This window comes from Rana temporaria, chromosome 1, assembly GCF_905171775.1.
Source record: "Rana temporaria chromosome 1, aRanTem1.1, whole genome shotgun sequence".
Taxonomy (NCBI): Eukaryota; Metazoa; Chordata; class Amphibia; order Anura; family Ranidae; genus Rana; species Rana temporaria.
In genome coordinates this window covers 349,973,658-349,988,379 of record NC_053489.1, presented here as the reverse complement: position 1 = coordinate 349,988,379, position 14,722 = coordinate 349,973,658, and the positions used below count along the sequence as shown (strand labels likewise).

At 42.4% G+C, this 14,722-nt stretch overlaps 1 protein-coding gene across 1 annotated transcript in view; it reads right to left on the bottom strand.

The window, feature by feature from the left end:
* The window catches only part of TM6SF2 (transmembrane 6 superfamily member 2), a 62,649-nt gene that overhangs the window by 14,588 nt on the left and 33,339 nt on the right, over nucleotides 1-14,722 (bottom strand). The window contains exons 4-5 of the mRNA XM_040320640.1: nucleotides 11,587-11,690; nucleotides 6,249-6,331 (exon numbers count right to left, since the gene is read on the bottom strand). Of these exons, the coding sequence (XP_040176574.1) occupies nucleotides 6,249-6,331; nucleotides 11,587-11,690 (187 nt within the window). The remainder of the gene's footprint in view (nucleotides 1-6,248; nucleotides 6,332-11,586; nucleotides 11,691-14,722) is intronic.

Here is a 14,722-nt window from a genome sequence, read left to right as displayed (position 1 = left end):
GCGCCTATAAACACGTGCACGTGCGCCGCGCGCGTGCCCGCCGACGGGGGGGTGTTTGGGAGGAAGGGCCTCTCTGTTCCTGCAGCCGCAGGCCTGGAACCCACGAGGAGGTCAGCGTTTTGCCTGCTTTGCAGGCATGAGGAAGAGGACTGGATAGAGCATCGCCTGGAGGCTTGCAGGTAAGCATAGCTCTCTGACACACACATACATTTGTACACAAAAGGCCCCACTCACAGCTTTTCCAATACTACCAGGGAGGTCACTTTTTAAGGGGAATAATAACATATAGAGCCATCCTATCTTCATGATATGTGACTGGTTTGCCAGATGCAATGCATAACTTTTAGGCATGTCCCCTGTGACCTCCCAGAAAAAACTTGCTAAGAGCCAAGTTCCGCAAGTTTTCCCCTTACTTACCTGCTCCATGCCGCAGGACTTTGCAAAGCAAGAGGCCCAATCTTCCCCCATCTCCGTGGGGATGTCTAGACCTTCAGGCCCTGGGAACCTTCTTCTTCCATGAAGGATCCACTGTCCTGGGCCCATACAGCACCCTGGCAAACAGAAAACATTAGGCGCCCAAAGGTTTTCTAAGTTCTGGGCCCAGGGTCCAGCTCTCTTGAAAAGAAAGCATTATGGGCTATACCCCAAGGGTTTGGGGTCCGGTTACTGACCACTTTAGCGCTCAGGCTTTTTTGGACAGAACCGGTAGCTCACCTAATCCCAAGGATGCGGAGGCAAGCTAAACCATGACTAACACCTAAGACACTGGCGTAAAAACTGAGGTACTCCTCCTATGGGAGGGGGTTATATAGGGAGGGGCATTTCCTGTTTGAAGATTGCCAGTGTCTACACCTGAAGGTACTCCATATAACCCATATAGTAATGAATGCCGCTCTGTGTCCCGTGATGTAACGATAAAGAAATACTCTCCATCATCCATCATTTATTCTAAAAGTGACAGCCATATATCTGTCCAACCAATGTGACAGCTCTTCCACAAATCAGAAACAACTGCATCTGATACAAGCCCTGACTATTTTCAATGATCCTTGCAATCAAAATTAGCTGTACAAAATTTAACAGAACGTGTTTTTAGTGACAGAGATGATATAGTAATATCTATTAAAACAGAAAAATGGTAAGTGCTTTAATTCATCAACAATGATATTAGTATATGTTCCAACACCATTAGTACCAACTGAATGGGGAGCAATTTTATAGTAATAAAGTAGTCTGTAATGAACAATTACTTTTTCCTCTGCAGTATATTTATTGTATATATTTTGAAAATAAATTATTTTTATTCCCGGACTAGGGGTTTTAGCAAAAAGATTTAGATCACTGAAAATGGGCAGAAAAGCTTACATTGAGAGCATTAATATAACATTAGTCAGCTTTGTGCTTGCAGAAGAGGTTGTAAACAAGATTGAAATAAAATGTAGCTCATAATTCTTTAATTAGAGGCAGACCACGGTGTTACTAAAGTGACTACTGACGTACCTCAAACTGCATGTAGAGAATGGAGGAATGGTCCCAATCACAATGCTACCCTAATTTTTTCCAAAATTCGCAAGATGGTGAACAAAACTGTCCAATCAAAATCTCCAGTCAATGCTAGGCAGTCATTGAAGGTGATACATTTGACAAAACACAGGCCTAGAGCTAGAAATATTGCAGCAATATCTATAAACCTTAACTACCCAGGGTCTTTAAGGGACTTCTGGTGCAGCCCTGTCATAAATGTGCAGGAATACAGACTTGTAAAGCTGAGGCAGTGACCTATAACTAAATATTATACCCCTCAAACTGTGAAATGATTATTCATTATTATTCATGTATTACAAGTATTTATATAGCAATGACAGTTTATGCAGCCCTTTACATTTACATCATTCCCTGCTCTCAAGGAATCTAGGGTCCATACTTCTTATGTATACATACACGTACACACATACTAGGGCCAATTTAGAAAGAAGGTAGTTAACCTAGTAACATGTCTTTGGAGTGTGGGAAGAATTAAGGGCGTCAGGAGGAAACCCACGCAAGCACAAGGGAAAACATGCAAACTCCATGTAAATAGTGTACTGACCAGGATTTGAACAAGGGACTGCAGTGCTACAAATAAGGAGTGCTAAACACTAGTTTCATTTCATTTTCCATAACTGTACGGTACAGTAATGGAGTTACTTTCCTAAGAAGTGGTTACACTAATGAAAAAAAGATACAGTAAAACCTTGGTTTGAGAGTAACTTGGTTTGAGAGCGTTTTGCAAGACAAGCAAAATGTTTTAATACATTTTGCCTTGATATACAAGCGATGTCTTGATATAAGAGTAGCGTCATGTCACAACTGAGTATAAAAAAGAAGAGAGGGGCCACTAAGTGTAGCAATATGGTTACATTTAATGAAGGTACAACATTTAGAAACTTATTGCTAAACTTAAAGGTGCCTCTCTTCTATTTTATACCCTGTAAAAAAAATGCTTTGATATACAAGTGCTTTGGATTACAAGCATATTTCTGGAACGAATTATGCTCACAAACCAAGGTTTTACAGTACTACTCAAACACCAAACCTATATTACAAGGTTTAGCAGTTATATAAGATACATTAAACCTGAAACGAAATAACACCACTGGAAAAAGAACCATCCCAGACAAAAGGAGTGGGTATGGAGACCTAGAAAGGCTTTCAATAAGGAAAAGGGGTCTAGAAACAGTACAGCTCCCAATACACTGTTGTGTACTAGCCTATGTTGTCAAGGGAGGGAAAAGTCTGGCGCAGTTGCCATACTACGCACTAAGGTATGCTTGGTTTATATACCCACCCCTTACTATACTATAGCGATAAAGTATGTATTTTAAACTTCATTAATCTGCTATTTACAATAATGACTGTTTGGTCTTATGCTGATGACAATTTGACCTATGTATTCCTTTAGAGTATTATTTCAAATGTCTTCAGACAGCAAGTATTTAGAGGTATGGTTAGCCTATCATATTTGGTGACTAACAAATCTTAATTTCATTCTATTAAGTAATATGCTTGTTTTCTGATTCTGAACCCTTGTCATTGAGAAATATAGATGTATGCAGGATAGCTGGCAATATGGAGCATCCGCTGGGCACTAAGAAATACTTCAGCACACCTACAAAAATCCTCTCAGACCCTTACATTGGGTGGAGTAAGTTCTGCAACGCCCTACCCAGGGACAAGAAAAGATGGCTGTCCCAGCAGCTGTGAGATCTTGTTTTACCATCAGAACTACTAAAGATTACCGAGAGTCACATTAAAAGAGCCAGTCACTTTGCAATATCAGAATGGACTTAATTTTTAACTTTCAAATGATTCAAACTCTGTACTTTACCAAGACCAGGCAGACTTAAGTATTTTTCACTTTTTTTTTTTTTTTAATACAAACGCTTTTATTGAGAAAATAAGTGCGATAACGAAAATCGGACCATTTTTGTCCACTTACATGACTGAAGTTACATAATGTGGAGTCAGCCAAAGAGGGGAAATCAGCATACAAACAGAGGGTGTTGTAGGCCTATCGTATTTTTCACTTTTAAATCCTTTTATTTTACTGCTACTTATTTTGCCTGATTTGAGCACCATTTTTCTATTCTTTTTCAAAATTATATTTAAAAATCTGTTAAAGCGGTGTTCCACCCACTTTTTCAACTAGATCTTATAGGAAAGACTACCCCTCCATCCCTCGTTTTTGGCTAATGATTTTCTTTTCTTGTTCCTTTAATTAGGTACATTATGTACTTATGTCCCAGTATCGCCGCAGCCCAGGGCATAATTTCCTGCTGCTCGCCTGCTGCCTTCTGGGACCTGTGTGTGTCCTTGAAGACGACAGAGCCATTCAGAAAGTGCCACACAACTCACGCATGCGCAGTAGGAAACCGGCGGTAAGGCCTGAGGGCTTCACTGTCAGTTTCCCTTAGTTAGAATGGTGGCGGCTGCACCCAATCCGATAGATGGATCGGCCTCCTAAGGCCGGCATCACAGGCTCCCTGGACAGGTAAGTGTCCTTATTAAAAGTCAGAAGTTACAGTGTTTGTAGCTGCTGACTTTAAAAAAAAATAATAATTGCGGCTGGAACACCGCTTTAAGCTTATTTACTAAATCTCTGAATGCTCTAGGCAGAAATTAAGATCTCTGCCATTTTGAAGAAGCATTCATAAGCTCTATTATATTCATTTCTAGGAGTGGCAGTGAGTAATAGACAGTGCATGTTTTTGTTAAAACATGTAGTGGTGGCTACGGGTTATGTGTAAAAGGTTATCTGCTTTGTTGACCTGTCAGTGACATCCAGCCTACTGGTGCTTAGATTGTTGCCCTGCAACAGGGGAAATCTCTATGCAAGGTGAGGTTGAGAATGTAAAATTGTCACACAGAGAAGTGGCCACAAAAAAAAGCAAACTGTCTACTGCCAAGTCAGCATGAGACATGACAATCTGCTTGCTCTCTGGCCAAGGACTGCATCATAACTATTCCTAGGAGGACAATACAAAAAACTAGCAGTGGGTAGCTTATTTTTGGATGTTTAATAAGTTTGTACTGGTATTTAAAGTTTTAGATTCCTTATTTAATATCTTAGTATGGTAAGCAATGTGCCAAGTGAAGGGTATGCTCTATGGTATTTCTTAGGCCACGGGAGCATACTGGTAACCTTGTAACCATACCTCTAAATACTTGCTGTCTGAAGACATTTAAAATAATACTAATTAGTGACTATACCAATCCTCAGGTATATATATATATATATATATATATATATATATATATATATATATATATATATATATATATATATATATATATATATATATATATATATATCAAACTTTCATCAGCATAAAACCAAACAGCCATTATTTATCGCTATAGTAAGGGCTGGGTATATAAACCAAGCATACCTTAGTGCATAGTATGGCAACCGCACCAAACTTTTCCCTGGCTTGATAGCATAGGCTAGTACACAACGGTGTATTGGGAGCTATACTGTGTCTAGACCCCCTTCCCTTATTAGAAGCCTTACATGGTCTCCATACCCACTCCCTTTGTCTGGGATAGCATGTTCTTTTTCGAGTGGTGTTAGCTTCAGGGTTCTTACCACCATTCCTTCTCTGCAGTTATTCATAGATCTGAGTCTTCGGCTTTCTTCTGTATGGTTGTGGAGTACGGATTCAACATCACATGTATTTGTGTGTAATCCTATCATTGTGCACTGTTGTTTTTTTTCTGTGCACAGTGCTATTTATACTCTCAGACATCGTACACACGACCGAGAAACTCGTCGTAAATGAAACATCGTTTTCCTCAACGAGTTCCTTGTTAGGCTTGTTGAGAATCTTGACAAGCTTTCTTTTCGTACACACTGTCAAGACAAAATCTCGTCGTTCTCAAACGCGGTGACGTAAAACACGTACGACGGCACTATAAAGGGGAAGTTTGATTCCACTGGCGCCACCCTTCTGAGCATGTGCGGGTTTCTAAGCATACACACGAACGTGTTTCTCGTCGAAAACCAGCCTGACGAGGAATACGACAAGGAAATTGAGACTCCCGACGAGGAAAAGGAGAACTTGTTCTCTTTTTTTCTCATCGAGTTCCACGACAGTTTTCTCGATGAAAAACATACACACGACCATTTTCCTCTGCAAAAAAGCTCTGTCACCAAGTTTCTTGATGGATTCTTTTGGGCATGTGTGGGTTGTTTTTTTTTACCAATTCTGGAGAACTGATGGATCACATTTTTTAACGCATCCACACAGATCACTAAGGAGGGCAGGCACTGTAATCTTAAAAAAAGGTTAAGAATATCTATATCAGGAGAAAGCTCACTAGCCCAGTCATCCATAATATGGTCAGTTGCAAGGCAGGGCCTGCAAGAGCAAAAGGGGGATTTCAAAAGGATGTGTGTGCCATGAACTGTACTTCCATGCCTTATCACTTTTGCACTGCATATGGCATCTAACAGATCAGAATTTCAACCTAGAAAGAACATGCAATATTTCTAGATGCACTTAAATTATTTAATGTTATGCTTGCACAGTGTGAATACAAAAACTGTTAAGATGAACGTGTACTATTTTTTTAAATCATTAACCAACAGGAGAGAGACAGCTAAACAGATATTTTCTCATTGGCAGGTATATATTATTCAACATAATACATCCCATGTATGCTTGACCCATTATCGTAGAAAGGTCCGACAAGTGATAGATGTGTCTTACCAATTACATTTCCAGGCAGAAACACCAGCATGCTCATGAGTAGAGAACCCAACCAAAAAAGACCAACTGCTTTGTAGTTTGTCCTGCGAAGGGAAAACCAGAAAGATCTTATTCATTTAAAAACAAGGCAGTTGTAGCATCACATTAGAAATATGACCTATAATCAATGTATTTTTACGGTTTAAAGATGATCAAATTGTAGTACTGAGACCAAACGTATGATGTAGGGCTGCAACTAACGATTATTTTCATAATCGCTTAGTTGGCCGATAATCTTTTCGATTAATCGGATAATAGCCTTAAAAAAACAAAATTTGGGGCCAATTTGTTGTTGGGCAGATTACAAAACACAAATTTCTGCAAAAACACATCACATGCTTTTCTGCAGCTTCTCCATTGAAGTATATTGGAAAACATGTAAAAGAACTGTAGTGTGTTTCTGCAAAAAACAGGTGTGACCCCAGGCCTGAGATGTTTAGTAACATAATGGGGTTAAAAAAACAAAAATAAGTACAAAAAGAGCAAATAATCGCTACTTTAAGTGGTTCATTTTTTTTACTCTGGGCAGTGAAAGTAATATTTTCAGTAGCGATTTGCTTTTTTGTACTATAAATGGCTAATTTTAGTTTTTTTAACCCATTATGTTACTGGCCGATTAATCGATTATGAAAATTGTAATCGATTAATTTCATAATCGATTAGTTGTCGATTAATCGACAAATTTCATTAATCGATTAGTTGTTTCGGCCCTGTCCATATGCATGCTTACTGATGCTAAAGAAGAACAATCAAAGCAGGTACTGTATATTTTTAGAACTTAGTTTGAGTTCAGATGTTTACAGAGGAGTTTTGTATGTTGTGCCCATGTATTTCATTTGTGGCAGGTGGACACTACAAGACAAAAACATAACCTTGTTTTGTGTAAACCTTATAAAGCTCTAAGGGCCAAATCCCAAATCCACAAGATCGTGCCTAACTTAATTTTTTCCATTTAAGTTACACTGCCTTAAAATTTCTACCTAAGTGCCCGATCCACAAAGCACTTACCTAGAAATTTTGCGCTGTGTAACTTAAATTCCGCCATCGCAAGGCGTTCCTATTCAAATGGGGGCGATTCCCATTTAAATTAAGCGCGCTCCCACGCCGGCCGTACTGCGCATGCTCGTGACGTCATTTTCCCGACGTGCATAGCGCGAAATTACGTTACGCCGAGCTTTGTGGATTGCGACGGGTCAATAAATTTGCGTCGAAAAAAAAAAAAAGATACGGCGGGAAAAAAAAAATTCTAAATTTAAAAAAAAATCGCGTCGCTGGACAGAAAGGTCTGCTTTTACATGGTGTACTAACTTTACACCATGTAAAAGCAGCCCTAATTTTGCGAATGCAAACTAAAACTTACGGAGAAAAAACGAAGCTGAAAAGCTTCGTGGATCTCCGTAAGTGCTAATTTGCATACCCGAGGCGGCATTTCGACACGAAATGCCCCCAGCGGCGGATGCGGTACTGCATCCTAAGATCCGGCAGTGTAATTCCCTTACACATGTCGGATCTTCTGCCTAACTATGGAAAACTGATTCTGTGGATCAGTTCCATAGTTAGGAACAGGGATACGACGGCGTTACAGCAATTACGCCGTCGTATCCCTTTTGTGGATTTGGCCCTAAGAGTCCAATCTGTATCTATGAAGAAACCGTGAGCTGCTCTGATGTGGACTACAAACACCTTCCCCTCTCCACTTCTCCATATTATACATTGAATGGGGTTTTGTACTCCTCAGAAATAGCTGGGAAAAATAACTAATAAGAATGCAGGACATGATCAGCTTACAAGATTTGACAGAATCAACATTTTTTTTTGTTTGTTCTTTGCACTTATTGAACAGATTAGAACAATGCTTTATTTAGCAAAGGGAACAGCTAAGAGTTTATTGTTAGGGTCTACATACATTTGTCCTTTATACCCAGAGAAAGCTCCACCATGCAACTCTTGATTTTTTGATCATACCTCTTTTGGACAATTAGGAAAGCCATAACTAGGGATGGGTGAATGTGTATAAATTCAAATCACAGGGCATTCCTCAAACCCATTGGTCTGAATATTGCTAAATCTGAATCCCAGTGAAGTCTTTAGGAGGGCAAATCTTAATCATTTATGGCCCTTTTCAAGTCTAATAAGCAAGAAATCAGCACTGACATAAGAGATATGTACCAATGAAAAAAATACAGGATGAGAGGGGCCTCCCTTTTATCCAATTTTAAGGGTGACATGGAAAACACACCAATCCTTTTTTAATCAAGAAAAAAAATTAGAGTGTATTATTTCACAGACAATAACCCTAAATTACTAGTGCAGCAATTTTCCTAAACAATATCATAATATGTAAATGGTATTGTATCGTAATACTGAAAATGTGAACTTACACTTTAAGATCAAATTCAGTATTTAAGCCACCGGGGGTCAAAACCTTTGTTTCATAAATTCACCAGGATTCCCTTTTACTTAACTTTATCTCATAAAAGGGGTTTTGTAATCATTGCTGGTCTAGCAATGGTTAATTTTTTATAAAAGTGAGCTGGTCCACAGTGTCAAGGCTGGTTCATCTGCCTGCTGAACTAAAGGCATACTCAGAAATCACACTGGCTGCATGGCAAGCCAGAAGCTCCAGAACAGCCTGTGAAAGTGTCAGAACGTCCTGTAAAAGCTCTGAACAGTGATCCAGCCTGGGCACCCAATAGTTCATAGGGTCATCACTTTGAATAGTGTCCATATCCCTAGAATTCAATTAGCTTTCAATCATCAGGTTTATGCACTGCCTCTGGCTACTTCTTGCAGCCAGGCTGTCCTTTGCGGTTGAAAAACAACAACTAAAAAGCATTTCTGAGGCAGCCACCACTGCTCTTTTTTTTTGTTTTGTGATTTAAGGATCAGAGGCACATTAGGCATGACAGGGGATCCTGCTACCATCTATAAATGCTGCCAAGAGGTTCTTTAGCAGGACCTCAGCTAAATGGTTCATTGTTGCTCCATCTGGGACAGTAGCACAAGCTATATTTTCCCCCTGAATATGGTATCCAAAGGGCTGGCATCTCAGTAATAGTTCATTTGCTTAATTGTCTCAATTCCGGGGTTCTTGGCAGGTATTTCAGCATGAATGAGGCCATATGCTACAATTTGCCTGCAACAAAGGACGTCAAGTCCTCAGTGTTGCTGAGGACAACAGTATCCTCAACTATCTCATTCCATCCAGTAACAGCTCCCAGGGTTTTAGGGAAATTAAACATTTCCCACCGATTCCTCCTGGAGGCAGTAGGCAAAGGATGCTACTGGCCCTGGGACAGCAGAAGTCCTTCTCTTCCTCCTGGTGCTGTACATCCATTACCCAGTTTATGACATAATGCAGTGTGTTCTCCAGCAGGAACACCAGAAAGTTTATGTTGCAATTCCTGGGGGGGAGACACAGGCTGCACGGGGGGAACACAGGCTGCACCACTGGGGGGGACACACAGGCGGCACTGGGGGGGGAACCCCAGGCTGCACTGGGGGGGAACACAGGCTGCACTGGGGGGGGGAACACAGGCTTCACTGGGGGGGAACAAACTGCACTGTTGGGGGAGACAAACTGCACTGGGGGGGGGGGGACACAGGCTACACTGGGGGGGGGGACACAGGCTACACTAGGGGAGGAATGCAGGTTGCACTAGGGGGGGGGGACAGGCTGCACTAGGGGGGGGACACAGGCTGCACTAGGGGGGGACACAAGCTGCACTAGGGGGGGGGACACAAGCTGCACTAGGGGGGGGGGGACACAAGCTGCACTAGGGGGGGGGGGGACACAAGCTGCACTAGGGGGGGGGACACAGGCTGCACCTGGGGGGACGCAGGCTGCACGGGAGGACGTAGGCTGCACGTGAGTATGCAGGCTGCATGGGAGGATCCATGCTGCCTTGGGGGGACGTAGCCTACACTGGAGGGATGCAGCCTGCACTGGGGGGACGCAGCCTGCACTGGGGGGAGCAGCCTGCACTGGGGGGACGCAGCCTGCACTGGGGGGACGCAGCCTGCACTGGGGGGACGCAGCCTGCACTGGGGGGACGCAGCCTGCACTGGGGGGGACGCAGCCTGCACTGGGGGGACGCAGCCTGCACTGGGGGGGACGCAGCCTGCACTGGGGGGGACGCAGCCTGCACTGGTGGACACGGGTAGGCTGCATTGGTGGACACGGGTAGGCTGCATTGGTGGACACGGGTAGGCTGCATTGGTGGACACGGGTAGGCTGCATTGGTGGACACGGGTAGGCTGCATTGGTGGACACGGGTAGGCTGCATTGGTGGACACGGGTAGACTGCATTGGTGGACACGGGTAGGCTGCATTGGTGGACACGGGTAGGCTGCATTGGTGGACACGGATAAAGTTGTTAATATTTATTTTTATAACTTAATTCTGCATAAAACATTTAAGTTTAATTTCATAAGATAATTTATGAGGGCTTGTTTAGTGGCGGAATTAGGGGCAGGGTAGGGGTTGGTCGGGGCAACTGGTGGCGAGTAACCTTTGAGGTCTGGCTAGTAGCTCAGGACTTGAAATTTTGAGCCCTGCAGTACAGCACAGTGAATATGGAGGTACATACTAATATGTAGCCCATCACACTGCAAGTAACTAATGTAGCACTCCAGGTCCTCAATACATTCCAACAACAGGCTGTGGAAAACCCTGACTATCGTGAGGGGATTGGGCATCATTATTGGCTTTTCTAAGCCACCTGACCACAGTTCAAAAGCCAGGAAGTGCATCATTGGTAACTGGTTGCTATAGTGAAGAATGGCCGCATTAATTCACGATTTCCAAAAACACAAGCTCAAACTACTCATGTTCAATCTAAATTCAAAGCTCAACCCTACTCATAACCTTGGGCAACCAATATAGAGATTCACGAGGCAGGATGGGGGTTAGTGAGCCCTTCATTTTTGCAGTATTTTGAGAGTATTGCAGTGAGTAATTAATTTAAAAGCATATAGGTTTAATGGTCCTGGAGTGATGAAGATGCTATCCAAAAGCAAAAATGCAGCCACAACTACAGTCAGGCTTGTTACCTAAAAAAAAATAAAAAATCTACTATGGAGGAAAGTTTTGATTTAAAGAAGAACTTTGGGTATGGTATATTTTTATATAGTTATATTGGGTGGTGACGTCTTGCTCTCTACCTGGTCCAATAAAGAACGCTTTGCATTCATTAAAAAAATGCAAATAATTCTCTGAATGTCACCCATGCTGAGCAGCCGACCTCTTGTGTTCACAATCCTGTTCCAACCATTCAAAGACAAAGCAATATTTTCTTACCCACGAGAGATTGCTGCCAACATAAACAAGTAGAGCAAGTAATGTACTGTCCCATCCCACAGGCAGATGAGCATTCCATGTGCAGTGCGGAGGTATGGCTCCCCCTGGAGGAATAAAATAAATATACGTCAAGACCTTTAAACACATGCATTTTAATATGTGTCAAAACATGAGCCAACATACATTAAAATGCAAAAGGAGAGAATGCGACCCTGCTACCAACATGTCTATCTCACAGGACATGATTCAGTTTTTGTGAGGTGGCTTCTCAAAGCATTTTTTTACAGGGTATATAAAAAAAGAGAAGAGAGCAATAAGTTGCTAAATGTTGTACCTTCATTAAATGTAACCATATTGCTGCACTTAGAGGCTCCTCTTCTTTTTTATACTCAGTTGTGACATAATGCTACTCTTATATCAAGACATCGCTTGTATATCAAGGACAAATGTATTAAAACATTTTTCCTGTCTTGCAAAACGCTCTCAAACCAAGGTTTTACTGTACTTGTATATTACAATATCAAGCATTACCCCATCAAATAAAAGGGAAAAAAAATTAATCGGATATGGTGGCAAACCATGGTTGTGTGTGTGTGTGTGTGTTTTTATTATGTTTAGTATATGCAATCTTTATTTTACAAATATTTAATGCAGATGGTTTAAGAAAAATTGATTTTCTAAGGAAAAAGCACAGAAGAATTGGTTTTCTGATTGAAATCCTCTGGTAAATACAGTGAGGGGAAAAAGTATTTGATCCCCTGCTGATTTTGTACGTTTGCCCACTAACAAAGAAATGATCAGTCTATCATTTTAATGGTAGGTTTATTTTAACAGTGAGAGACAAAATAACAAATATCCAGAAAAACGCATTTCAAAAAAGTTATAAATTAATTTGCATTTTAATGGGTGAAATAAGTATTTGATCCCCTATCAATAAGCAAGATTCCTGACTCCCAGGTGTCTTCTATACAGGTAACGAGCTGAGATTAGGAGCACTCTCTTAGGCCCGGTTCACACTGGTGCGACATACCCTCCGACTTTGGAAGCACATGTCGCATGACGTGTACAGATCAATAGTTCCCTACAAGAGCCGTCTTAACTGGTTTGACACAAGTCGGTCTGACTTTAGAAAAAGTTTCTGTACTACTTTGGTCAGACTTTGGTTCATTCCCAGCCCATTCAATATCATTAAAGTCGGATGCTCATTCTAAGGCCCCTTTCACATGGGGCGGATCAGTAATGATCCGACCTCCGTATGCTTAGCGGGGATCGCTACGTTGATCCCCGCTGAGCCGGCGGATGACAGGGCGGTCCCCGCACGCTGTGCAGGGACCACCCTGTCTTTTCTCAGCTCTCCCCTAAGGGGGGATTGGATGAACACGAACCGTCTGTCCGTGTTCATCTGATCCGATCTGCAGACGGAAGGAAAAATAGGGTTTTCTTCCGTCTGCAGAATCGGATCATTGCGGAGGCAGACAAGATCGGATGTCAGCGGATGTTCATCCGCTGACACCCGCAATCTCATAGGGACCAATGTATGTCCCTTTTTCATCCGCAAATGGATGGATGAAAAAGCGGACATACGGTCTGCAGGTGTGAAAGGGGCCTAACCATCAAACTTCAACATGGTGATTATAGCAGCAGGAAAAGGAATTTATGTCACACCTGCATTGTTTTGATTGGTCAAATGTCAGACTATCTCAAAGTCAGAGAAAAATCGTATCCCGTTTATTGAAGTCGAACGAAAGTAGGACCGATGGAGGACTGATGGCGCAGGGCAAAGTAGGATGACAGTTGTACAGCAGCCGTGTCCTACCAGTGAGAACCTGGCCTTAAAGGGTAAAAAAGACACCTGTCCACAGAAGCAATCAATAAATCATATTCCAATATCTCCAACATGGCCAAGACCAAAGAGCTGTCCAAGGATGTCAGGGCCAAGAGTGTAGACCTACACAAGGCTGGAATGGGCTACAAGCCCATCACCAAGCAGTTTGGTGAGAGGGTGACAACAGTTGGTGCGATTATTTCGCAAATGGAAGAAACACAAAATAACTGTCAATCTCCCTCGGTCTGGGGCTCTATGCAAGTTCTCACCTCATGGAATTTCTATTATCATGAGAACGGTGAGTAATCAGCCCACAACTACACTGGAGAATCTGATCATTGATCTCAAGGCAGCTGGGACCATAGTCACCAAGAAAACAATAACACACTGCGCCATGAAGGACTGAAATCCTGCAGTGCCCTTAATGTCCCCCTGCTCAAGAAATTACATGTACAGGCCTATCTGAAGTTTGCTAATGAACATCTGAATGATTCAGAGGAGAACTGAGTGAAAGTGTTGTGGTCAGATGAGACCAAAACCAAGCTCTTTGGCATCAACTCAACTCGCCATGTTTGGAGGAGGAATGCTGCCTATGACCCCAAAAACATCATACCCACTGTCAAACACGGAGGTGGAAACATTATGCTTTGGGGGAACTTTTCTGCTAAGGGGACAAAACAAAGGGACAATGGATGGGGCCATGTACCTTCAATAGAAAATGGGTCTTGGATGGGTATTCCAGCATGGCAATGACCCAAAAAACACAGCCTAGGTAGGCAACAAAGGAGTGGTTTAAGAAGAAGTACATTAAGGTTGTTATTATATCTAGCTATTTTGCTATTTGGTGAGTTTTTTTCGTCTCACATGAGTGTTGGTGGAGCACGGACACTTAAAGGGGTTGTAAAGGTTCGTTTTTTTCACCTTAATGCATCCTATACATTAAGGTGAAAAAAACCTGGCAATGACGGCCTCCCCAGCCCCCCGGTTTTACTTACCTAAGCCCCGAAACTCTGTGGGCTCCTTCCCGCAACAGTTTCCCCCAGCTTGAGTCGGCTTGTCATTGGATATTGATAGCAGTGCAGCCATTGGCTCAGGCTGCTGTCAATCATATCCAATGACGCTGCGCACCTGGGGCGGGGCCGAGTGATACAGTAAGTGGCTATATCACGGGAGCGTGCCCGTAAGAGCTTTCCACCATGCGAGCTCGCTCACATGAAGGTGGAAAGTTCTTGCAGGGGGGAGCCGAGACAACCGAAGAGGGACCCCAGAAGACCAGGTTCGGGGCCACTCTGTGCAAAACGAGCTGCACAG